At 34.9% G+C, this 27732-nt stretch overlaps 2 protein-coding genes across 8 annotated transcripts in view; one reads left to right on the top strand and one right to left on the bottom strand.

The window, feature by feature from the left end:
* LOC121368246 overlaps positions 1-2571 on the bottom strand; it is a 60735-nt gene extending 58164 nt beyond the window's left edge. For all 3 annotated transcript variants that reach the window (XM_041492892.1, XM_041492893.1, XM_041492894.1), the window contains exon 1: positions 2517-2571. In XM_041492892.1, coding sequence (XP_041348826.1) covers positions 2517-2567 — 51 coding nt within the window. In that variant the 5' untranslated portion in view covers positions 2568-2571. The remainder of the gene's footprint in view (positions 1-2516) is intronic.
* On the top strand, positions 1560-27460 carry LOC121368245 (COMM domain-containing protein 7-like). Of its 5 annotated transcripts, XM_041492890.1 has the most exons (8): positions 1971-2187; positions 10994-11047; positions 12701-12803; positions 18408-18464; positions 22162-22290; positions 23708-23757; positions 24783-24831; positions 25626-27460. In XM_041492890.1, the coding sequence occupies exons 1-8, from the start codon at positions 2101-2103 to the stop codon at positions 25700-25702; spliced, it is 606 nt and encodes a 201-aa protein (XP_041348824.1). In that variant the 5' UTR covers positions 1971-2100; the 3' UTR covers positions 25703-27460. The 5 variants fall into 5 exon arrangements, 3 of the variants coding, with proteins under 3 accessions (XP_041348823.1, XP_041348825.1, XP_041348824.1); XM_041492891.1 differs by lacking the exon at positions 10994-11047 and having other exon boundaries at positions 1957-2187; XR_005957493.1 differs by lacking the exons at positions 10994-11047; positions 12701-12803; positions 18408-18464; ... (2 more) ...; positions 24783-24831; positions 25626-27460 and adding exons at positions 5100-6923; positions 7303-8551 and having other exon boundaries at positions 1560-2187.
* The last annotated feature ends 272 nt before the right edge of the window (positions 27461-27732 follow it).

Below are 27732 nucleotides of genomic sequence, written 5' to 3'. Positions count from 1 at the left end.
ACAAGGTTTCAACAAACGCAAAAAATCTAATCGAAAGGCGTCTTTGATGAACGTATTTTTGTTTGTTGAATAACAACGAAACAAGTAAATATCAGCACACATGGATGTCTATATACTGTTGTAAAAGTTAGTGTTTTTTTTTTTAATCCTGTGCGTTAGACCAACCTATGTTAATGACTTGCTATGAGCCCATACTATTGCGTTCTATTTCTTACACAATCCCGGCCTATAAATTATGTTTAAATTTATTTTAAACCTGGTTTGTTTGTTTTTTTTTTTTTTTTTTTTTTTTTTTTTTTTGGGGGGGGGGGGAGGATGTATCAGAAATAGAATACTACATCCGTGTCAGTTTGGAGTCATTCTGATATTACGTAACGCTTGAAGGGATGGGCGGGTGTAACTAGCGATTGGGTGTGGGGGGCACGGTGGCCATGACCCTTCCCCTAATCAACCTTTTTTTTTAAAAACTGCATTAAATTTATAAAATCATATATACATTTGCGTAATTGGAAATGTCAGCTCCGTTACATGACGTCATTCCCGTAATATGTTATAATTTAATGAATTATTTTACCTTACTGCTAACTAAGCCTAACAGAAAGTGAAAAAGACAATACTAACAATATAAGGGCGACGATATGTATGATGGATGTTAGTAGTTAGTATTGCAAAGGATATTTCTATCAAAATCTGCTGTAAATCGCCATTTCAAACCTGAACATGAACATGTGTATTTTAGTAAAGTTGTTTCAGGTCACAAATGATTTTATACGTTTAAGATATAAAAGTATGTTACAATTAAACTTTAAACACAAAAATGTTCATAATTAATTATAATAAAAAACCCATTGTTTTAAGTATTTTACGGAAACGACATTAAGAGAGACTATCATATAAAAATAGATTAATCTTCTGCAAATCACTCACGTTGATTTTCTGCTGAGTATCAGAATATATAGCCCACAATCAATACATTCTTTTTATGCATAAACAGTAATAAATTAATTGTAAATGAAGTTTATTTTTTTTATCTACGTGAGATCAGAAAATAGTCAGAAATTGTAGAATGACCCACATACATAGTGTTGGTTGACCCCAATAGTGGGTTGTCCCAATATGAAACCATGGCTACGCCGGCCCAGTGTGTAGGTCCATAGTTACTGGGGGTGGATAGGTGTACTAAATAGCGTCACGTAACACTTTTTAAAAAAATTCTAAAATATTTTGTTGTTGTTTGTTGGTGTGTTTTGTGTGGGGTTTTTGTTTTGTCTCAATGTTTGACGTAGTTAGTTATGGCTAGACGTATGTGCACACAATGACGATTATAAATTGTTGCAAAACCACCGCGCGCGCTCGCGCACACACACATAACACACACAGATATATTGACCTAATTTGGCCCTATTTCTAGTATTTGGCCTCATTTTGTTCTAATTGTGACCTCTAAGGTGATTTTTCAACATGTCAACCAGATTAATTTTGAAGAGGAACGTGTAAACAATACCATTGTTTGCTTTTAAAAGACCAATACAAAATGCTTTATTACCGTGCTTACTGTTACATATGATGTATACATATAATTGTTATTTTTATGTTGATTGGTCCCATCACGAGCAATTCGCACCCACCCATTAAAAATCCTGCGTACGCGCCTGGAGCTAATGATAAGAATAATTAACGACTAAATATATAAAACAAGCGACTTGCCACATATCATTTGAAAAGGGTTTTAGCTAACAAACTAGTTTGTTCTGTATCCATGTCCCAACATAGCTGTGCTATTGTTACAAGATGGGCAGCAGGCCAGTTGATAATATAGTAGCATTTTCCATATTTGTTCATTGAATGACTAATAAAATGTCACCGCCGATATTCGGCTTTCCTGAAATTCTGCTTGCTTTTGATAGCTGCTTGCTTGAGTATGTCATGTGACCGTTTCAGCAGCACGTGATTTGTTTGTGACAACAAAGTCGAGTTCAACCAGACCGAGAAAAAAACCCGTTCGCTTGTGGGTTGTTGCGCTTCACCTTAAACCAGATTACCACATCGAGGACCAGTTAAATAGATAGCGAACGTGGGCGTCGCTGAACACGGTACAAGATGACTACTAGCTTTCACTTCACGAAGGAGTCACCTCCGGATATTATGTTTACTGACATTCAGACAGTGAACAAATTTAACAATGAGGTAAATAGCGCAGGCGACAAATTAAAGACCGCGGTATCACTTAATTATGAACACTTTAAATTAAAATGGCGAATCATCCAACATGCCGGCATATTTTACCAAAGAGGGGGCGTAGCTACAAGCGTAGTAGTTCATCAAGATAAACGTCTCCGGCACGATATTTATTATTGTGATGTTTATTGCTGTGCCGTAACGTTTATCCATTGGATCGAATTTTCCATTTGCAATCACGATTTAATAAAATCAGGCATATGTGCTTTATTTAAGAGCCTCAACACGTACAACAACATATTTTAATAAATTTTAGACAAAAATATTAAGTACAATACCTTTGGTAACCTTTCCAGGATTAGATGTTTGAAGATGACACATTTAAACATTTGAAAACTATTTTTATCCTGGCACATCGAAAATGCGGAATGAAAATTTTGCGGAACGAGAATTATTCGTATCAAGCATTTTACGTAAAAAGAAATATTGCGGAACTGAATGGAATTGATTATTAAATTTATTTATTTTGTTATTTTTGTTTCTACATATGTGCTTTGTGTGGGTTGCATTATAAGCATTGTTAATAATATTATCACATTAAAGTTTTGGGGTGTATTATTATTTTTTATTATTATTAAAAAAATAATGATTGTTAGTACAGGTCATTACTTATTTTAAGGCCTTCATTTATTTACTTTTTCCAAAATTATTATTTCCTTTAGTAATTGTTTTTAAATATTATTATTACAGGCCATTGCTTACATGTGTTTCAAAGGTTTTTTTCTTCTTTTTTTCTCTTCTTTTTTGTTTTAATTTCATTTCTTTTTTTTAGCTATAATTACTGGTCATTAGTTATTTTAGGAGTTTTATTCAGTTAAATTTAATTGTTATTATTAATTTATTATCAATTAATTGATTTTTAAACAATATTATTCATTAATTAAGTTTATTTATTTATTATTATAAAACGTGATATTCCATTAAATATCGTGGAATAAACTCGTGAACCCGAGACGAATAATAATAAAAATAATCCGATTCCACCAACAGTTTTCAATCACATTTTAAATATGCTCACAATGGCCGGCGGGAATATTCGAGATTTTGTTCGTAACTGAAAATTGGATTAATGCAGGATTACTATTTGGACAAACTGTCTATTTATGCGTAAAACGTGACTCGGGAAGTTTTCTTTATACAGTAAGTGTTTATATTTATTGGTACATCTCATATTTCGCCACGAAATAATTAATTCCATGGTTGTATCGATTCCGCCTGAAATCTGGGCGGAAACTGCACGCTTGTTTTTGCTGTTCAAGTTGTAAACATCGGGTCCAATAAATGTCAAAATGTTAAAAAAAGGACCGTAGATGTTTACCTTGGTGAACTACAAGCGTAGACACTGAGACAGGGGACACGGGTGGGTGGGGAGGGGGGGGCGCTCCCTTAGTGCTTATATGTGTGGTATGTGTTATCCTGTCAGTGGGATGGTGCATAATATAAAATATCCCTTGCTACTAAAAAGCCGTTCAAATATATGTAACACTAGTTTTGTCAGACACCCTCCCCCCCCCCCCCCCCCACGTAAGGCTCTGGGAAAAATATCCGCCCGGTCCCACCTCCCCCAACCCTAACCTCAACCCTAACCCCTAACCCTAACTAAAAATAATAAAGGAGGGGACCGGCGGATATTATACCAGGCTCTGTAATGTCAGACCATACACCCTCCAAATATTACTAACATTTGAAGACCCGGGGGGGTCTATTCACAAACAGGCCATGCTATGGGTGTAATGTAATTTTAACATACTGTTTTGCAATTTAGGTTTCCTCTTTAAGACTGTCAAAATTAACAAATGGTTGACATCCAATAGCTGATGATTAAAGGGACATTCCCGAGTTTGCTGCAATTTTAAAGATGTTATCGACTAACAGAGACTTTTTAACGAGTATAATTACATATCAAATATATTTTTCTACATAAAATATTAGTGGCTGTATATTAAACGTGTTTCTGATCCTTCTAATATTTGTACTGAATCCAGGATAAAACCCCACTGGAAAAAAACCCACCCAGACATAACCCCACTGGAAAAAACCCCACTCGGACATAACCCCATCAATAAATGAGAAAAATGGACAAAACCCCACTGTGACCATTTTACACATAAAACTGAAAAATATGAAATAAAGTTGAAATTTCTGTTTTGGAAGAATAAAATTATAAATAAAATTCACAAAATAGATTATGATAAAGAATAAAGTTTACATTTGTATTTTGATCAGTCAAGTGTTGCACTGATTGCATTGATCTCCATGACAAAGGATTATCTGAACTTTGTGATCAAGAGATTAAGGAGGCCAGGTTTTCTTCTAAGAGATCAAGGAAATCATGGATTTAGGGCTTCCCATTGTTGATTGGGTATGTCATAAATTCTGCATCAGATGGACCCCTTATAAGGTTGAAGAATACTACGTCAGTATTCATTTCCTGAGAACTGTAAATACAACTATGGAAGTTATCAAGAACAACAAGGGTGGTCTCAAGCTAATTCACGAAGGCTACTTGTATACTAAGAGGTATGCCAGGAAGAATATTCGATGGGAGTGTTCCAGCAGAGCTGCATTTACTTGTAAAGGCGGTGTGACTTCAGACCTGGAGGTAATAATGTTATCATAACTAACTTGTATGTGTGTAGGTAGATAGATATTAATTTGACCACCTTTTCCCCAATACATGTTATATTTATGGTATGCACATGTATATGCTGTTTCTTTAAATTTAATATGCAACATTATTATTATTATTATTATTATTATTTTAGCATTGAAATGTATTCAAAATTAGTTACGGGCCGAGATTACCCAAGTCCAGGTAGATTTAAATTAAAGCCTGAATATTTGACTTTGTATCTTTCCAGATAAAGACCATCGTTAGTTTCACACAACATAGCCATGATCCACAGGATCAGTCTGTAGCAGTGGCAAAGCTGCGTTCAGCCATGAAGGAGCGTGCTGGCACATCACGTGGTACACTTACTCAGCTCCTAGTCGATTCCATCAGTGACACACCTGTAGATGTACGCGCAGAACTCGGTAAACCTGATCACATCAAACGTGCACTGCGTCGAGAACGGGCTAAACATATGCCCAAGAACCCCACTTCGCTCCGTGATCTCATGCTAGATGATGAATGGACCACTTCAAGTGATGGAGACAGATTTCTCATATATGACAACGGTGTGGATTCCTCTGATCGTATGTTAGTGTTCGGGACTGATGACGGATTACGTCACCTTGCCAGTTCTGAGTCATGGTTTATGGATGGAACATTCACAGTTGCTCCACTGTTGTTTACTCAGCTGTATGTGATTCGTGTTCCACTCGGTGAGTCAGCTGTGACGTGTGTGTATGCATTTCTACCAAACAAGCACCAATCCACATATGAGGAACTATTCATATCAATTCAGGATCGCTGCAGCGAGCTAGGATTCCAGGCTGATCCTGTAACTGTCACCCTCGACTTTGAACAAGCTGTGATGAATGCAGTAATAACAACCTTTGGTCCACAAGTCAATGTTCATGGATGCTTCTACCATCTTACGCAGAGCACGTGGAGGAAAATACAGAGTCTCGGCCTTGTTCAACGCTATCGGGAAGAGAAGGATGTTAAGCTTTTCTGTGGTATGCTTGATGGACTGGCATTCCTACCAGTTAATGATGTACCAGAGGGGATGACCTATCTGCGTGACAACACCCCTGATGGGCTGGAACCCTTGCTCGTGTATTTTGACAGCACTTATGTGTCAGGATCTTATCGCCGTATTCAGCCTCCTCAACGATCAGATGGATCTGTACCTCCTCTTCGTATGCGCCGTATTCCCCCTGCGTACGCACCATCCATCTGGAATGTGCACACCATCACATTGAAAGGTGGATCCAGAACCAATAACATATGTGAGGGGTGGAACAATTCCTTTGCGAAACTAGTTGGACATGCCCACCCAACCATCTGGAGAGCCATAGACAGCATTCGGAAGGATCAAACCCAGGCTGCTACTGCACGACTTATGGATGAGCGTGGTGAACGACCTGCAAAACGGGTACGACACCACATAAAGAAGCTGCAGACGAAGCTCCATAACCTCTGCACTGACAGACGGGATGACATCAAGTCCATTTCGGAAGTTCTGAAAGGCATCGGCCACTGTGTGAGGTGGAAGTAGGCTAGATTACACTTGTTTCAATAAAAAATAAATACTGTATATACGATTTTGTTATATATTGAGATATATGAGTGGTGTTATGTCCGAGTGGGTTTTTTTCTGTGTGGGGTTATGTCCGAGTGGGGTTTTTTCCAGTGGGGTTTTATCCAGTGGTTTTTTTTCCGGGTGGGGTTTTGTCCGTTTACCATTTGTACTAGGTAACGTAGGTTAAATTTCATTTTATTTCCTAAAATATAGTTTTTTCGTTCGTATGAAATTATTTGAAGACAAAATCCAGTTTGGGCTTCTTACAAATATTAAGACTACCAGAAACACATTGAATATACATAGGGGAGACCGGGGCACAGTGGGACACTGGGTACAGTGGGACATTGCTAATTTATTTAATTTATATTAACCAATCAAATACCTTGTTACATAGTGGTATGCAGCATCACATGTGTAAGCTTCCATTGCAGAATTCACAGAGTTCTGCTCAACATATGAACTTTTGTACAAACTTCAACGTTTTGACAGCATGTAAGTAAATTTTGAGATTTGATATATTTTCCTTCTTATTTATTGATGTTTTCTCTACTGTTATAAATTTGTATATTCATATTTGTTCCCACCATTTGTGATTACAAAGACATAAAAGTTATGTGGAAAATATGTTTTGTTTTCTTAATGGGGTCCACCTTTCACTTTTAGGGGTGGTCGGGGTACACTGGGCCATGCATAGCTGGGGCACACTGGGACATGTCCCACTGTGCCCCCAGAATAATTTGATGATTTATTTTCATTGTTTTATTTTACTTTATTTCATTTCATTATTTTATTTTATTTTGTTTTAATTTCAGGCGTTTAAAAAACAAATTGTTTTGTTTTGTTGCTATTAATTGTTATGGTCTATTTTCAGTTTACAATGGTCCGAAACAGGCAGAGAAAGACTAACATTGGAATGGTGGATGAGAAAACAATGGCAATGGCGGTGAATGATGTTTCTAATGGGAGTTCCATACGACAAACTGCCTCAAAATACAATATTGCTAGACAAACATTATGTCGATACGTTTCAAGAACAAAGGCAGCCATAGCTAACCATGAACTTCCACGTTTTACACCAAACTACAGTGTAAGAAAGATATTCACAGATGAAGAAGAGAACATGCTTGTAACTTACTTACTGACAAGCTGTCAAATGCACTGTGGCCTGTACCCCAGCCACCCAAGCTACAGAGACAGTTAATTCCCCAAACATTAAACCTACCCAAACCAAAAAGACATATGTAACTAATTCAATGTATGTGTTCACCCCACTAAAGCAAAGCATAGAAGCTAATAAAACGAGCAAGTTAGTGAGTCCTGAAGAAATACGACCATATCCTAAAGCTGGAGTGAGGAAAGGAAAAGTAGTAAATAGGAAGCGAGGACGTACTAGAATTGTTACAGATACACCAGAAAAAGAAGAATTAATGAAAGAACAAGAGAAACAGCTTGCAAAAAAATCATTAGAACTGGAGTGTAAAAAGAGAAAGGTGAAACAGCTTTTTCCTCCTGCCAAGAGGAGAGTTCCTGAGAAAAGTGATCACAGTGGATCTGAATCCGACGCCGAATCAGATGTGGTTTATTCTGAAAACAGCGATGAAGCCAGTCTTAGTGATCAACAACATGATTTATCAGATTCCATATCTGTAGGAGATTATGTTCTTGTAAAGTTTGCCACCAAACGATCAGTATTACATTATGTTGGTCTGATAACAAAAGATGAAGCTGGTGGTGAATATGAAGTGAAATTCTTGAAATCTAGTACAAAAAGTGGTAAACAGTTTAGATGGTCTGAACCTGAAGATGTTTCATTGGTGAACTCTGAAGACATAGTAAAGAAATTGCCCCCACCCTCCACTGTTGGTGGAACGGCAAGAGCCAAGAAACGTGTTCTCCACTGATCTTACCTCGTATCATCCACTGTAAGGTATCCATGGTCAAGGCACAAGTTTTAAACAATCAACCCTTAACTCCCCCAAAACAGAACACGAAATATAAAACCTCTGAAAACCCACAGCAAAAAAACCCCAAGAAAACTGAAAATGTTCTGTCAGTTTGTGTGTAGCTTGTTCTTTTCTGGAAAATGGATGGTTATATTTTAATAAACACGTTTCAGTTCACTGAATTATTTATTGTCTTTTATACATAAAATTGTTCAATCATCTAACCGAAATCCTGATCTAGACTAAGCCATGTTGCATATTTCAAATTACATTCTGATGGTAAAATAAGCTAACAAGATCTTCTGAAGCTTGTAATAATATAAATGGTCAAATGTCCCAGAGTACCCCGATGCTTGTCTCAGTGTGCCCCACCCAGTGGTAGAGTGGGATGTTGAAACTTATTCAATAGTTTCCAGATAAATAATTCATTTCTAAAATATGTTTGTCTATTCATTCACTTAATGCAACCCTTCACAAATGACAACAAATTATTCTCACAAGTGAAATTATTTTGGAGATAAAGCAATTTTTGAAAAATGTGTCCCACTGTGCCCCGGTCTCCCCTACACTGATATTCGAAACAAGAACATATATTTAATATGTAAGTTTAATCGTAGAAATATTTTATTAGTCGGAAACATCTTACAATACAGCAAACTCAGGAATGTCCCTTTAATAATGTGTGATGATGATCCAGATTAAAACCACATATTTTCTGTCTTATTCAGACTACCCGGTACATCTATGATCTAAGTCTTAAGAATGTAAGAATGTTTTTGAGCGTTCGAAGGCAGGTTAAGTTACAAAAAAGAAGACAAAGGCAGGAAAAGTTAAAAAAAAAAAAAAAAAATCCACAAAGCTCTGACACTGATAGGGGTGGGGCTGGATCATGGATGTTAAAAAGGGAGCAGGTTAGCTCATCCCAAATAAAATACGATTTGCCCCTCCCTCTGTTCGGTAAACTTGCCTAACAAATCACCAACTCGTCCCAATCTAATTTTTCTGTGTTCAGAATAACAGACATCTTTGGACCCATCTTTGCAAGCGAAGGTACCATTCTGATTAGTATATATACTGCATTATACCATATGAAATGGTACAGGAATGGCGCAATTTTCAAAAATGCTGTACCACTTTCTTTTTTTTGTGGGTTATATTTGTTGTGAAAATGCAACTCCTGCAATTGCCCACGGCAATCGGCAATGCCGTGGAGATTGCCGTGGAGTTTTTAATTCTCCACGGCACTTTTTTGCCTTTGGACTATATTACCCGTAAGTTTATTTTATTTTATTGGCATGGCTTTTTTTGCTGTGGACATTTTCTTACTTGCAGGGGTTGAAATGTCCTTCAAAGGTGAATTTGAAAAGAGTGTCTGGCAGCCCCGAGCCATAGCATTATTTTTCACACTGCCACCCCTGTGATACCTTGGCTTGGACCTTATTAGTAATATTTTTAAGTTTTGAAGTCAGTGTTGACCACTAGATTATTTTTAATAACTTTAAATAATTTAAATAAAGATACATGAACATTTATATTAACAGAGTTGCAATGATAGATATTATCAATATCAGACATCCTTATCATTTAGTATTAATAGTAGTAGTAGTTAGTAGTACTAGTTAGTATTGATATAGCAGTAGTTAGTACTCAGTATTAGTAGTAGGAGTTAGTAGTACTAGTAGTCAGGGTTTCTGCCAGAGGGTAAAATGGGTAAAATGCAATCCCCCGAAATAGTACTTGGGTATGGTGCCATACTATTTTTCAGTTGACCTTTTGACAAAATTAATGACTCTTATTGTTACTGTATGATTGTAATGTTGGCTTTAAATGATTATAAAACTATTCTTTCATATGTGCTGCAGGATGACCCTTTCAGGAAGGAACGTATACAAAGCAAAGTGAACAGAGATTATCTGTAAATACATCACTCTATTCCATTCTATTCTATTTATTACCCAGCTTTTTTATCTCTCTAAAAGCTTTTTATTTTTGATATACGTAAATGTACATGTTGCCTATAAAGAATGAATTTAAACGCACTGTTCTGAGTATTGCTTTAACTATATATTTTAATCACGTTCTTAGATAATTTAAAAAAAACAAAGTTCTATTTATTATGTTAAAAAATATATAATGAATTGCATTAAAATAAAATTTTATTACAAATTTAATGATGGAAACAGATGACGTCATCACGATTTGGCAAAGACAGAAAATGACGTCATGTAGTTTAAAGAGTTTGCATTTACGGCTCTCTGTTTTGGGTGTTAAATTTATAACAAAATTTAAATTTTAATGTAATTCATTATAGATTTTTTAGCAGAATAAAGAGAACTTTTGTTTTTGAAAATGATTTATGAACGTGATTAAATTACAAAGTTATAACAATACTCAGAACAGTGCGTAAAGTGGTTTACATCATTTCTATACACGTACGTGCATATGTGTGGAAATAAAGGCTTTTAGAGAGTAAATAAATAGAATAACAAACTTGGTACCAGTTATTTTCAAATTTATGCCCCCATTGAAATAATGTTCAGTTGTCACAAGCTTTATTTGATAATAACTGGAAAGTCGTTTATTATCCTCTATTTATAATTTGAATGCTTTGTTTTTCAGCAGTTTTCTCAGCTTGTACAATATGTGTTCCTGTTCCTTAGAGAACCAGCCACGGTGAGACAGCATTTCATGCTTAGTTCAGAGAAATATCTGCAGGGTGCAGAAATAGAAAATATTTCACTATCTCGTCGGACCAGTACAAACTAAAATTACTAGCCTGCCAGTATTTCTACTAGTCCACCAAAGAACAATATATTATTGTTTAACAATATTATAATATACTCTGTCTTCACTTTTGGTGAGCGTGTGAGTACTCTCTGCACCCCTGAATTATACATGTACTATGTTGTCTATATTTTGGCCCACATGAAATAAAGCCCACAGGTTATAGTAATAATAATACATTTTATTTTAGATTAGAGATCCATAGAATACATGTACATAGAATAATATATTTTATTAATAATTGATGCCATACTATAATTATGCAATGTTTCGGTGGATCGAGGTGGATGCATGCAGAAAATTTACTTGGCCATAACAGGGACTTGTTACAATCTTTATGGCTCTTCATCAAGTCTATCTATACAACATAGGGTATTACAAAAGGTTCCAGCATTTAATAATACACAAAATATTTCGATGTTTTCACTGTAACTAAAATACAGTGAAAAATATGACTTTTCACTAAGTATCACTTTTATGGTTTTTGTAGATACATGTATATATATTTAATGGTTATGTATATAATAAATCCATTTACTATATAGACAAAAATTTAAGAAACTAAGTATTATTTTATAATTGTAATTAAATACATCTAGACATAAATAATTATATTATAAACTAATAAAACATATAAATCCACAAAATGCACACAAGAAATTCAGATTTTAAAATTACATCTTCAGTAGCAGGCAACATTATTTGAAATCAAATGAAGCAGATCCTTTTTAGAAACGATGTATTTCTACAAATCCATCAATCTACAGCCAAAAATAATATCTACCGGTAATATGGTTATACATGTGATACAAACTTCACTTATAGTGATCATCCAGTGAAACAAACATGTGAGATAACATTTTTCAGTACTTGTGTACACGTAATGTTAATTAAAAAGGATGAAACAAGAGCAATAAGTTTAAAGAAAAGGACCCAAACTAAAAATGGAATTTTCAGCTCAGCACTGAGACTTGGCATACAGTTCCATTTCTGTTTTTTATTTTAGTTTGTGGTGGTCCCACTATATTGTTCAGATATAGCCACATTATCAAAACTGCATCGGAAGTGAAAACAACTGTTCAGAAGGATGATCACTCATAACCACTTGGCTACATTTCTGGAGTTGTGTCCCCCTTGACTGGTAATTAATTGGCAGTGGGTGTTAATGTTCCATTGATCTATTTTGCTCTATTCTACAGGCCCATAGCCAATGGGGGGGGTGGGCGTGGGGTGATGTGTGTGATCGACCCCCCTACTGGTGGCTTTATTTTTTTCAATATGCCCCCCAGACCACCACCCCCCCCCCCCATAACAACTCGGGCACAAAGCAGTCTCGTGTGAGGCACTTTGTTCCTCACCATAAGCCTAAACAAACTTCTTCCCTCTCAAAATCCTGGCTACTGGCCTGTTCTATTAGGCTTGGTAATATCAGACAGCTCAAATAACATTACAGATTGGTTCTCATTTACAATTTCTGTAATGTCAGACATATTTTAGAATCTTAATTTATCAGCATGTTTATGAAACAATTTGTTTTTTCAGTCTTCCAGACTTTTATCTCAACTGGATGACTTTGCTGAGCAGAATGGTGTTGGTGCTGGTGCCCTTAGAAATGTATTTAAAAGCCTTCTATCATTTCCAGCTTGTAAGTATTGTCTTGTAGCATTGGCTTACACATTTCAATGCAGGATATGTGTAAATCCTTGTCTTTACTGCAACATTGTGTCATTTTCATTTGTAATGTGTGTGTGCATGCATGTTGCTTTCTCAGAATATAAACACAACCATATCATAGACAAAGAATAAGTTGCCGAATATTTGTAATTTTGGTATTAGTTATAACTCAAAATAGACATTAAATGAAAGACAACTAAAATAAATCTAAATGTTTGCCTTCCTTTTTTAATTTAAAATTTACATAATATATTTATATGTAGTCAAACGTACAGCCACGTAGAGTATCCTAAAGTGTCCTTCAGGGGCAGGTGGCTGCTTAATACAGGTCAGTTTATACTATATTAAATAATTTGGGAGTATCCAAATGTGGCCACAGGACACAGGTGGCTGCTTAATTGGCATTGTGAAGCAACTTATATGTAGATGTGTTTGGGAAAAGGATTGGTTTACCCTTACAACGTAGCATTTGGTTTCAAAATGATTGCTTTAGGTCATAACAAATACTGTGGTCATTTCTTTGTTTTTGCAACCATTTTGGAATCTTGGATTCATGCAGTACCGTAATAAAATGTATCTGTATTACAAAGTAGTTACTAGAATTGAAATGTTTTCATGTAAAAAAAATCCCTTTATTTGAAGTATAAATTATTAATTGGGGAATATATCTAGAATGTAAGATATGGCCACGTCTTACTCTTGGCAGCCATTTTCATAACCATCTTTGATTGAAATGATAATGCAATATGTCAGTTAGCAAGAGATTGTTATAAATGAATTCCTTGGCCCATAAAATTCATTCAATAACATAAAAATATCTTCCCAGTTGATGTAAAATGTGATATATTACGATTTCCTTGTTATAAATTACGATTTGCTTATATATTGGCGGCCATCTTGGATTACAATGATATTGCAATGCCTTAATTAGCTGGGGATACTTCAAAATGAATTACTGGTGAATGTTGACAAGTGCATTTCAGTTTGTATGATTAAAACTATCTATATATTGACAAACAGATTAATACAGAAAAACGTTATTAAAAGTTTAGAAAAATACCCTGCAGAAAAGTCCATCATGTTGTTTTGAGATCCAAATATATACACCTGTCAAAAAAGCATAGTTAAATTTGGTGCCCTCGGATCATACCAATTGGTCAAATTTGGGGTCTCGGTTCATCAACTAATTGCGTTATCTTTGGTAAATCTGACCTGCATACGTACCGGTAATTCAGGACATTTTGGCTGTGCTCAGCATTGTATTCTTACAGCATCAAGTGTTTCTCACTCTTGCTTATTTTTCTACCGGGTAATCTGTTTAATTGGGATAAATCATAAAATGTTGGTATTTGTGAAAATATAACTTCACACAACTTTTGTTATATTTAATTATTTTTCACCATGAAATTCAGTCATTTTTCTAGGTAGTGTGATATATTTGTTGTCAACGTTGTCATCACTTTGACGGCAGATGTATGGAAATACTATTAGTTTGCAGGACAATCTCACAGATATACATGCAGGTAGTTTAAAACTGTTGGATAGCTGGTGTTGATTGATGTTTACTGCTGGATGGTGTTCAGTAGAGCAGGACAATCTCACAGATATACATGCAGGTAGTTTAAAACTGTTGGATAGCTGGTGTTGATTGATGTTTACTGTTGGATGGTGTTCAGTAGAGCAGGACAATCTCACAGATATACATGCAGGTAGTTTGAAACTGTTGGATAGCTGGTGTTGATTGATGTTTACTGCTGGATGGTGTTCAGTAGAGCAGGACTATCTCACAGATATACATGCAGGTAGTTTAAAACTGTTGGATAGCTGGTGTTCATTGATGTTTACTGCTGGATGGTGTTCAGTAGAGCAGGACTATCTCACAGATATACATGCAGGTAGTTTGAAACTGTTGGATAGCTGGTGTTGATTGATGTTTACTGCTGGATGGTGTTCAGTAGAGCAGGACAATCTCACAGATATACATGCAGGTAGTTTAAAACTGTTGGATAGCTGGTGTTGATTGATGTTTACTGCTGGATGGTGTTCAGTAGAGCAGGACTATCTCACAGATATACATGCAGGTAGTTTAAAACTGTTGGATAGCTGGTGTTGATTGATGTTTACTGCTGGATGGTGTTCAGTAGAGCAGGACAATCTCACAGATATACATGCAGGTAGTTTAAAACTGTTGGATAGCTGGTGTTGATTGATGTTTACTGCTGGATGGTGTTCAGTAGAGCAGGACAATCTCACAGATATACATGCAGGTAGTTTAAAACTGTTGGATAGCTGGTGTTGATTGATGTTTACTGTTGGATGGTGTTCAGTAGAGCAGGACTATCTCACAGATATATATACATGCAGGTAGTTTAAAACTGTTGGATAGCTGGTGTTGATTGATGTTTACTGCTGGATGGTGTTCAGTAGAGCAGGACAATCTCACAGATATACATGCAGGTAGTTTAAAACTGTTGGATAGCTGGTGTTGATTGATGTTTACTGTTGGATGGTGTTCAGTAGAGCAGGACAATCTCACAGATATACATGCAGGTAGATTAAAACTGTTGGATAGCTGGTGTTGATTGATGTTTACTGTTGGATGGTGTTCAGTAGACCAGGACTATCTCACAGATATACATGTAGGTAGTTTAAAACTGTTGGATAGCTGGTGTTCATTGATGTTTACTGCTGGATGGTGTTCAGTAGAGCAGGACTATCTCACAGATATACATGCAGGTAGTTTAAAACTGTTGGATAGCTGGTGTTCATTGATGTTTACTGCTGGATGGTGTTCAGTAGAGCAGGACAATCTCACAGATATACATGCAGGTAGTTTCAAACTGTTGGATAGCTGGTGTTGATTGATGTTTACTGCTGGATGGTGTTCAGTAGAGCAGGACAATCTCACAGATATATATGCAGGTAGTTTGAAACTGTTGGATAGCTGGTGTTGATTGATGTTTACTGCTGGATGGTGTTCAGTAGAGCAGGACAATCTCACAGATATACATGCAGGTAGTTTAAAACTGTTGGATAGCTGGTGTTGATTGATGTTTACTGTTGGATGGTGTTCAGTAGAGCAGGACAATCTCACAGATATACATGCAGGTAGTTTAAAACTGTTGGATAGCTGGTGTTGATTGATGTTTACTGCTGGATGGTGTTCAGTAGAGCAGGACAATCTCACAGATATACATGCAGGTAGTTTAAAACTGTTGGATAGCTGGTGTTGATTGATGTTTACTGCTGGATGGTGTTCAGTAGAGCAGGACAATCTCGCAGATATACATGCATGTAGTTTAAAACTGTTGGATAGCTGGTGTTGATTGATGTTTACTGTTGGATGGTGTTCAGCAGAGCAGGACAATCTCACAGATATACATGCAGGTAGTTTAAAACTGTTGGATAGCTGGTGTTGATTGATGTTTACTGCTGGATGGTGTTCAGTAGAGCAGGACAATCTCACAGATATACATGCAGGTAGTTTAAAACTGTTGGATAGCTGGTGTTGATTGATGTTTACTGCTGGATGGTGTTCAGTAGAGCAGGACAATCTCACAGATATACATGCAGGTAGTTTAAAACTGTTGGATAGCTGGTGTTCATTGATAGCAGGGGGGCTTAAAGAAAAGGAGTTTTAGACTATTAACTACTCAGTTGCCTCCCCAAACAAAAAATCCTAGCTACGGCCCTGATAATACTGTTACAATATATATACATTTTATTAGCCCTCTGCCTGTCAACTGAAGGAGACTATACAGTGTAGGTTTTGTCTCTGTCTGTCGCATTTATATTCCTCCCCCACAGTGCTTTAATTTTTTGCAGTGCCTGAAATTTTATGTATCACTAGTTCTCGAAAACCACCCTAAATAGAAAACTGTCCTATTTTAAAATGGGGCATTTCAAAATAAAACAGCGCATTGTGGACATTTGATGTTTGTGCAGGACACACTTTTTGAACAAATAATAAAATATATAAAAAAATTTTAAAAAGGTAACAATTATTTTTGTGCACAATTAATACAATGAATCATTACAGTTATGCTGCATTCTGCCATCACACTGAATCCCACTTCAAAGCATACCTATTATATGTGAAAAATAAGACTTGTAATTAATAAACAAGACTTCTACATGATAAACGATGTATCCCAATCAGTCTTTCTGCCATAGTAAAAATTAACTGGACCATAATTAATGAAGTGCCCCACTAGGTGGTTATGGGTTTTAAATGTTTTGAATTGAACACTGATTTTTACGTGCTTTAAACAATGTTGAACAGCAATTCTCTTACTATCATCTATCTAAAAAATGTAAAAATATATCCATTAATTTCCAAAATTTTAAGGTATGTAATTTTACAGAAACCTTGCCAGTCATGTCTGCTTAATTTAGTTAAAAATTGTGTGATTCACTTTAATATAACTGCATAGTACAGTTTTCAGGAGAAGGTAGAAAAATTACAGATTCTTACTATCTATTGGAATGTTTATGTAAACAAAAACAAGAGATTGTATGGACATTTGTTTGTACATTTTATTACTGAAGTGAAAAGGTAAACCTTATTATGGTTGGTAACAAGTTGGAGTGACAATACTGAGCTTGCACATCAGCCATTTCCTGTTAGTAGGACGGTTTTTGAGTAAACAGGGATATATATAGCTTTATCATGTAGAGAGAAAAAAGAGAAAAAAATGTTTTATTTGACGACGCACTCAACACATTTATTTACGGTTATATGGCGTCAGACATATGGTTAAGGACCACACAGTTTGAGAGGAAACCCGCTGTCGCCACTACATGGGCTACTCTTCCGATTAGCAGCAAGGGATCTTTTATTTGTGCTTCCCACAGGCAGGATAGCACAAACCATGGCCTTTGTTGAACCAGTTATGGATCACTGGTCGGTGCAAGTGGTTTACACCTACCCATTAAGCCTTGCGGAGCACTCACTCAGGGTTTGGAGTTGGTATCTGGATTAAAAATCCCATGCCTCGACTGGGATCTGAACCCAGTACCTACCAGCCTGTAGACCGATGGCCTGCCACCGAGGCCGGTTTATCATGTAGAGATACAAATAAAGTTTTATTTTTATGAGGATTTGCCTATTTTTGACAGAGTTATGGCCCTTGAACTACATAAAAATTTGTTGGGCTCGGTATTGCTTTAGCAGTAGGCTACTCTCAGAATGCTAGTTATTATTACATACAATTTTTTAAAGGGACATTCCTGAGTTTGCTGCATTGTAAGATGTTTCCGACTAATAAAATATTTCTATGATTAAACTTACATATTAAATATATTTTTTTGTTTAAAAAATCAGTGTCTGTATATTCAATGTGTTTCTGGTCGTCTTAATATTTGATATGTAATTAAAATCGTTAAAACGTCTCTGTTAGTCGATAACATCTTAAAAATTGCAGCGAACTCAGGAAATATATTTATTTATGTTGCTGAAACATGATTGCATTAAATTAACAATCTTGGTTTGTAGCTTAATACATGTGTATATTATGTAATTAAGCCTTAAGGTGTATTTGAATGTCATGTTTCTATACTGTCATTTAATTTTCAGGTGCAATGAAAAAACACTTAAGTCCATTTCAAATAAAGGAAGATCTTATGAAACTTGGTATGTTACAAATACACGTACCTGTAGTAGGTTACAAATACACGTACCTGTAGTAGGTTACAAATACACGTAACTGTAGTAGGTTACAAATACACGTACCTGTAGTAGGTTACAAATACACGTACCTGTAGTAGGTTACAAATACACGTACCTGTAGTAGGTTACAAATACACGTACCTGTAGTAGGTTACAAATACACGTACCTGTAGTAGGTTACAAATACACGTTGCCAACTTACTTGGCCCTCTCCTATATACATATAATATAATGACAACAATTACTTAATTATACATGTAATATAATATTAGTGTATACATATAAAATTTGTATACAAATGTATTTTAATAATAATCAAATTGAGGAAAAGAGGGTATTAAGTACAACAGGATTTTGAAAGAAACTAGGAAAGAAATAGTCTGTCAAACCATTAGACTATATATTAATCAAAACGATGTGTTTAATAAATCTTTGAACACAAAGAAATATTGTTTTAAGGTATTTCAATCATATAAAAGCAGTTGTAAATGTATTGGTTGCACTTGTTGTAACGAGTTACAAAGAACCTGCCTCTGTTGCTCATATGTTTTTACATTGAAAGAAATAATGAATGCTGTTTTGTATATAAAATATTCAGTTACATGAAGGATCGATCTGCCTACATCTGTAATATTGTGTATAATACATTTTCTCTTCGTTGCCCACACCAAAAGTATGATTGAACCACATCTACTGTTGGTGTTACTACTTTTTTAAAGGATGATATAGTTCCAGAGTTTCTAATCAATGGATTTAAATTATTCCAAACAATAATTGTTGAATAAATAAATGAAGATTTTAATAAACTTGTTCTCAAAAATGATGTTCATATGTTTTCACTGACATCTTAGCATATAAAAGACTCTTTGTTCTACACTTTCTGGAATATGATCAGTTAAGAAATCGGGAGCCATTCTTTTCATTATTTTAAACATAATGCATAATGTTTTGGTTTTCTTCTTTCACTTAGAGTAGTCAAACCTGTTTCCGTATATAACAAATTACGTAAAGCAAATGTGGGCATGCCAGTGATTATTCTAGCTGGTTATAACTGTACTTTAACTATACCTCAGAAGAATATTCTAAAATAGGTCATATGAATATTCTCATTAAAGTTTGACGATTTAATAACAGTTTGTATTTCTTTAATACTGAAATCATTACTGACGCTGATTTACTCACAGTTTGAATATGACTGGACCATTTTGCATCAGCTAACAGGGTTACATCTAAATGTTTGTGTGTTAATTTAGGATAGTTTTAAAGTTGTGTTACCAAACTCAAGATGTAGTTTATTTAGCACTTTTCTTTGAGAAAATAACAATACATTAATTTTGTTCGGATTAAACGTAACTAACCATTTTTGCGACCATTCTTAATGTTTAACTAGATTAATACTCAGATTATGTTCTAGGTTTGAAATGTGTTTAAATGATGGTCCAGTAGTGGTATCATCTACAAACAGTCTCATTGCACAGTCTAGTTCATCCACAATATTCTTAATGTAGACTACAAACAGTCTCATTGCACAGTCTAGTTCATCTGCAATATTCTTAATGTAGACTACAAACAGTCTCATTGCACAGTCTAGTTCATCCGCAATATTCTTAATGTAGACTACAAACAGTCTCATTGCACAGTCTAGTTCATCCGCAATATTCTTAATGTAGACTACAAACAGTCTCATTGCACAGTCTAGTTCACAGTCTAGTTCATCCGCAATATTCTTAATGTAGACTACAAACAGTCTCATTGCACAGTCTAGTTCATCCACAATATTCTTAATGTAGACTACAAACAGTCTCATTGCACAGTCTAGTTCATCCGCAATATTCTTAATGTAGACTACAAACAGTCTCATTGCACAGTCTAGTTCACAGTCTAGTTCATCCGCAATATTCTTAATGTAGACTACAAACAGTCTCATTGCACAGTCTAGTTCATCCGCAATATTCTTAATGTAGACTACAAACAGTCTCATTGCACAGTCTAGTTCATCCGCAATATTCTTAATGTAGACTACAAACAGTCTCATTGCACAGTCTAGTTCACAGTCTAGTTCATCCGCAATATTCTTAATGTAGACTACAAACAGTCTCATTGCACAGTCTAGTTCATCCGCAATATTCTTAATGTAGACTACAAACAGTCTCATTGCACAGTCTAGTTCACAGTCTAGTTCATCTGCAATATTCTTAATGTAGACTACAAACAGTCTCATTGCACAGTCTAGTTCATCCGCAATATTCTTAATGTAGACTACAAACAGTCTCATTGCACAGTCTAGTTCATCCGCAATATTCTTAATGTAGACTACAAACAGTCTCATTGCACAGTCTAGTTCATCCGCAATATTCTTAATGTAGACTACAAACAGTCTCATTGCACAGTCTAGTTCACAGTCTAGTTCATCCGCAATATTCTTAATGTAGACTACAAACAGTCTCATTGCACAGTCTAGTTCATCCGCAATATTCTTAATGTAGACTACAAACAGTCTCATTGCACAGTCTAGTTCATCCGCAATATTCTTAATGTAGACTACAAACAGTCTCATTGCACAGTCTAGTTCACAGTCTAGTTCATCCGCAGTATTCTTAATGTAGACTACAAACAGTCTCATTACACAGTCTAGTTCATCCGCAATATTCTTAATGTAGACTACAAACAGTCTCATTGCACAGTCTAGTTCATCCGCAATATTCTTAATGTAGACTACAAACAGTCTCATTGCACAGTCTAGTTCACAGTCTAGTTCATCCGCAATATTCTTAATGTAGACTACAAACAGTCTCATTGCACAGTCTAGTTCATCCGCAATATTCTTAATGTAGACTACAAACAGTCTCATTGCACAGTCTAGTTCATCCGCAATATTCTTAATGTAGACTACAAACAGTCTCATTGCACAGTCTAGTTCATCCGCAATATTCTTAATGTAGACTAAAAACAGAAAAGGTCCCAGATCGGAGCCTATGTGGCACTCCAGCATTCACAATACCATAATTTGATAGTGTACCATTGATATACACTTTCTTTTTTCTATCAGAAATATAATTGTTAATCCATTTTAAAAGACTACCATATTGTTTAAGTTTATAGATTAATCCTCTCTGTCATACCCTATCAAGAACTTTGAACATGTCACAAAATACAGTACAAAAACATTCTTTATTGTCTAATGATTTACAGATTTTATTATATATTTCAATTAGTTGATAAACAGCACTAACATCTGGTCGGTAGGCACACTGAAACTTGTAAAGTAAATTGTTGAATATGTAATAATTGTACAGGTTTTTTAACACTATTCTTTCGAATATTTTTCCAACAGAGTTAATTAATGAAATAGGCCTGTAGTTATTTGGTAAACTTTTATTGCCTTCTTAAAATAATGGTTTTACATGGGCAAGTTACCACCTTCTAGGAAATACGGATGAAACTGAAAAATGTGTTAAATAGTAATTGAAGAGGAATTGAAACACATAAAGTAGACAATCAAAATTTTGGAGCTGTTTGATAAATAATATGAGAATTAGTCATGCAAACCAATTTCATTCCACATTTTCTTTACTTTTGTTTTTGATACACATGTAGTATTGATGCAGAAATATTTATCATTGATGTTTTCATGGAGATACTGAATTTGAAATCCTTGCAGGCCTATCTGAGGACAAATGTGATCACTTTGCTGATTTGTGGAAAGATAATCTGGTGGTTCTGACTGAGGATGCACTAAACAAGACGTTGATGGTTAATCAGCTTGTTGACATGGAGTGGAAGTTTGGAGGTATTCACAACACTTAAATAGCAGCACCATTTGTTTCTGTATAACATGACCGATTATTTTGTCTATTATACATGTAATCTAGCTAATATGTAGAACTGGGTGGTTTACTGTATATACTGTTCGCAATAAGTATCATGTCAATACCGATTTACCCTACTGAGCAAATTTTAAAATACAGAAATTTCAGTATTGAAAAATGTTTCCCACCATTTAGTAAAGCACTAACACTATGAATGCAAAATGGGTTGGGTATAAATCAGACGAGAGCCTTGTGAATGGAATTTAATTTTATTCAGATGAAATTAGCAGGTGAGCCTCAACTTGGGTTTACTTTTAAAGCAGATTATACCAAAAATACTGCTCTATATCAGTATTGGTATTGGTATTGTGTCAATACCAAATATAGTACTGATACCAAATTAAGGTAAATCACCCCAAAAATACCGATATCAATACTGAATCTCAAATTTCAATACCGCCCAGCTCTACTAATATGAGCAAATAATTTGACACCATACGTATACTGTATTTCAAATACAATTAACACCACATTAATTTGCTAGTCCATAAACAAATTCTTCCTTACAGATGAAATTTTTTTTCACAATTGACAAACAACTCGTTGAACAGAATAATATAATATATCGAGAGCTGTTGTGCTTTGTTTTATGATTTGCGGGTAATAATTATGATTCCCAGTCAAACTGCCAGCCACTTGCACTCACTGACAAAGACAACTAGTAAAACCATTTGAATTGAAAAGGTCTATTTTTATTTTTAAAACGACATACATAATATCCACCTATTAACTAAAGATGGAATTGTTAGGTGTATTAAGCTAATGTCAATCTACCAACTGTCACGACAGAGTTGGTCAACTTGCAAATATCAACTGTCCAGTTGTTTGACATGCAATAGCCGATGTGCTGTAGTGGTTTCGCTAAACAAAACAAACTTTAACTATTTTTTTTACAACTTGACCTGACTTATAGTACTAATTAGTCTTGAGCACTAAACTGAACTAGACTATCACCAATCAGCTGGCCAGTTACAGTGCAGCTGTAGGCCATGTGACTAATTTGTACTTATATATAAAAGAATCCTTGCTGCTCACCAAGTATGAGCTACTATTTGGCAAACTAAGTAAAATAACTCAGTTATTCAATACCTCCATTTCTCTTTTGATGAACCATTCCAAATTATGCACCAAAATTACCTCATGAAAACTGCACAATCTTCTTTTTTTTCACTTAACCCTATACCTCACCACAAGAAAGTACAGCGCAGGTTCGTTTTGCATAAATTTGTGATGTGTTTTTTGTGCTGGCCTGGGTCGTTAAACATTTATCCATTCATTCATTCATTCATTCTGCTTCATGGAGGATAACTGTACTAATAAAAATGATTTCTGTTTCAGTAACTGCATCAAGCAGTGAACTTGATAAGGTTGGAAACACATTTCTTCAGGTAAATTAATTTTGTGGATTGGGAAGCAAAACAAATATCAGAAATAATTAAGACTCCTTTCAACACTAATAATACCTTTTAACAGCGATGAGGAAGGCTTGAGATAAACATGGATAAATGCTTATACTTTGTATTATCACTGTTGAAAATGAGGAATTCAGGATAGAATACTCTCAAAACTAAAGATAGAAAGTAAGAGTTGCTTGTCAGCTTGAAGCCTTCATATTGAGGGCTTCAAGCAAAGAACTCTATTGCAGTCATTAGAAATATTATCATTGTTATTATTATTCTTGCAAATGCTTATAACTGAAAAATGATGTAATTTAGAAGCTACATGGGTGTATTGAATAATTGGAACACATCAAAAGATAGTGACCACCATCATTACTAGCATTTGTAATGTAATGACTTCACACATTTAGCAAATATTTGTTGTCTTTCTCTGATTAACTTGAATGTGATTTTACTTCATCTTTTCATTTCTGGATATGTATTGAAACCAATAAATCTATTTAGTACTTTAAACATCTACAGACCTTGACATAAAAAATATTAAGGGAAGTGATTAATTGCTCCCTTAACTTAAATTATCGAGAGCCATTTAAGATGTTACCATATTGATACCATCTAAATTGCCATGCTAAGGGGAGCTAGTCTGAGGGGAGTGTGGGGAGAGGGTGACAGCTGCCCTTAAATGGTGAGATCTGTATCTAACTTTTTCTTAATGTAGGAGTATTTATTTTTACACCTGTAAAAAGTCAAATCCTAATTACATAATAATGTTATTTGTAAAAATGCTCACAATTCAACCCGTAACAGTACATATACATTATTGTTCAGTACCAGAAGTTTTTCAAGTAAATATTTGTAGTATTTTATGAAAATAAATGTACTTATATTTTCGTACATTGTATTGTGCCTGGCACCTCAGATTTTGATCAGCACATGTAGTTGGTTGGATTTGTTTGGAAATGAAGAAATAATTAAGTAACCTACGGTTGACACTCAAAATCCTTCTCTTTCAGTTGAAGCTAGTCATTAGCACTGGGATTGGTACAAGAAACACATATATGGGTAAGTTGTGAAATATTTCACTTTTCTAGCATTACTTCTCAATCACTGGTTTCAATACAGTCATGTACTGTGAGTGAACAGAATGGCAATTCCACCAGTGTTCCTGCAATGAATTTATCATGTCATTGAGACGCTGCATTCAAACCATGGGTGGACATACCAGATATCGAGTTCAGGAATTTCTCTATCAACTCTACAGCTATTGAGGTCTTATTGTGACTCGTGTGAACACACGATAATTGTTCAAATAACAATTTCTTGACAATGTTTAAATTTTTTCCTTCATATTAATTAAACAATCTAAATAGAGCACTTTCATTGCAACAAGTTATAGTTGTATTCATAGTTAATTAAGGGGTGGGATTTAGCTCAATTGGTGTTGTTCTCGCTTGAGGTGTTTATGTTGCATGATCGAAATACCTCGGCAGATACACTCAAACTGATTTTTTTTGCTTGTTCCAATCAGTGCACTACAACTGGTCAAAAGCCATGGTATGTGCTTTCTTGTCTGTGGTAAAGTGCATATAAAAGATCCCTTGCTACTAATGGAAAAAAAATGTAGTGGGTTTCCTCTCTAAGACTATATGTCAGAATTACCAAATGTTTCACATTGAATATACATTCAATGTGCTCTAGTGGTGTCATAAACCAAACAAACTTTAACTTCATAGTTAATGAAATGAAAAGTGTTTGCTAACATGTGACCAGTGTATAATGATAAAGGATAAATACTGTAATGATAAAGGATAAATTGAATTATGTGCATCATATACTTGTATTTTGTCTCATTGCAGAACTTACGCTACCACAGTTTTATTCTTTTTTGCATGAAATGGAGAAAGCTAAAGCAAGTTTAGAGTACCTTAGCTGAATTTCAACTCATCTGTGTTCATCATCTGACAGACTTCAGGAGTATTTTGAGAGATTGTTGGAGTATTCCATTTACTTCTGTATCATTGTGCTCTATTCCCACAATCCAAACTGACTGAAAAACCCTGTTTGGTAAATGATCCAAATTTATGTTGTTAAGAAAACACTGTTCCAAGAACAACGTTGATTACTATAACTAGTTCAGTCCTGTACATGTAAATAGTACAAAAAGTGGAGTTTAACAATGACCTTGATATATAAATTTTATGGCATCTGATTGGCTGCTTCATGATGATGACCAGTTGCCACAGCCATACCATCCATTGAAATAAGCATGACTAAAATTGATTACTATATAATGTATATATTAAATTGAAACTGATTGATCTATGACATAGAAGTTAAATGCAGGCATAAGGGCCTTAAATAAGTTTTAGTTGGAACAGATGTTGAAATTTCTTTTCCACCTGGTTTTTTAGAATATGAATATAAGAAATAGAATACTATTTGTGTGTCTGTTCTATACTATTTATCTTACAACTTGTTTAAAAATGTATCCAACTCACTTTCACTTGTTAAATATATGTATTTAAACAACTCACAAGATAAAGTATTCTCTGTTTATTACCCATATGGGCAGAGATAGGAGTATTATTTTTGGGATCATTACCTAGGGGAAAATGATTACTTGACCATATATTCAATGCTTTACTGCTGTGACATCTACATGTAGATCCAAGTATACAAGAAAATCCTAAACTTTTAGCACAGATTTCAAGACATTTGGTAAACATACTTGTCAGTAGGAAAACATTTGAAACCATATTTTACACTTTTTATCTGGACTACCAAGTAGTCTTAAAGATCTGTGTATACATGTAGGTCATTGAAATATGAACTCGTAATCGGAGGTAAAGAAAAATGCTTGTTTAAAGACCTTGAACAGATAAATGTTACAATTATATTTTAAACATTCAAAAGCTAAAGTTTTACATGATCTTTTACCTTGATCCCACAAAATATATTGTAACTGATTTTGTTTTCAAAACTTTACTGAATATTCCAAGTAGAAAATTGCCCATAATTTTCTAGCAGGGCAATCCATAGCAGTAAAAATTATTTAGGAACTGAATGTGATAATTTCTGATATTCTAGCAAGTATAAACCGCTGAACCACTTTACACACTGTTTGAACAGCGTTAATGCACAGCTATTCATACAATGTACATAAGTCTATAAAAGAAGTTCTGTGGTACATACATGTACTTTCATGAACATCAAAAATGATCAGGTTCAGTTTTATAATTCCATGTGTATAGCTATTCCATCCATATAAAATACTCTGAAATTACCATCGAACTCTTTCTTCTGGAAATTACCATAATAAGGGGAATCCCTTTCCCTCAGTAGACAAATGAGGAATTCCCACTTTCATATATTAATACTAACAATTTTAAACAATTAACAACATTTAATTATTCAACATTGTTAAATAAAGTAAAAGCTACTTTATTAATTTGAAATAAAGAAAACAGCTGAAACATATTCAGTTTTTTAAGCATTGTCAAAAGTAATGCAAAATTGTCATACATGCAATTTTGAACATTGTTTTTTGTTGTTTTTGAAATCACATATCATTTGGACCAATCCAAGCATTTATAACAAAATAGTATTTTACAGACTGGAATTATATTCCATTGTTTGTAAAAGGTCTTAAGTAGCCTAATGCAACATTATGATAAATAAATATAAAAGCTGATTTTCAAGTTTTGTCATTGTTACTTTCTAGGGGCGGGACATAGCCCAGTGGTAAGGCACTCGCTCGATGCGCAGTCGGTGTGGGATCGATCCCTGTCGGTGTGCCCATTGGGCTATTTCTCGTTCCAGCCAGTGCTCCACGACTGGTATATTAAAGGTCGTGACATGTATAACTGTAAATAAAATGTGTTGAGTGCATCGTTAAATAAAACATTTCTTTCTTTGTTACTTTCTGGGGTGGGATTTAGCTCAGTTGGTCGAGTACTTGCTTGA

The sequence above is a fragment of the Gigantopelta aegis genome, chromosome 3 (assembly GCF_016097555.1).
Source record: "Gigantopelta aegis isolate Gae_Host chromosome 3, Gae_host_genome, whole genome shotgun sequence".
Classification (NCBI taxonomy): Eukaryota; Metazoa; Mollusca; class Gastropoda; order Neomphalida; family Peltospiridae; genus Gigantopelta; species Gigantopelta aegis.
The sequence above is the reverse complement of the archived record's forward strand: the minus strand, read 5'-3'. Positions and strand labels throughout refer to the sequence as shown.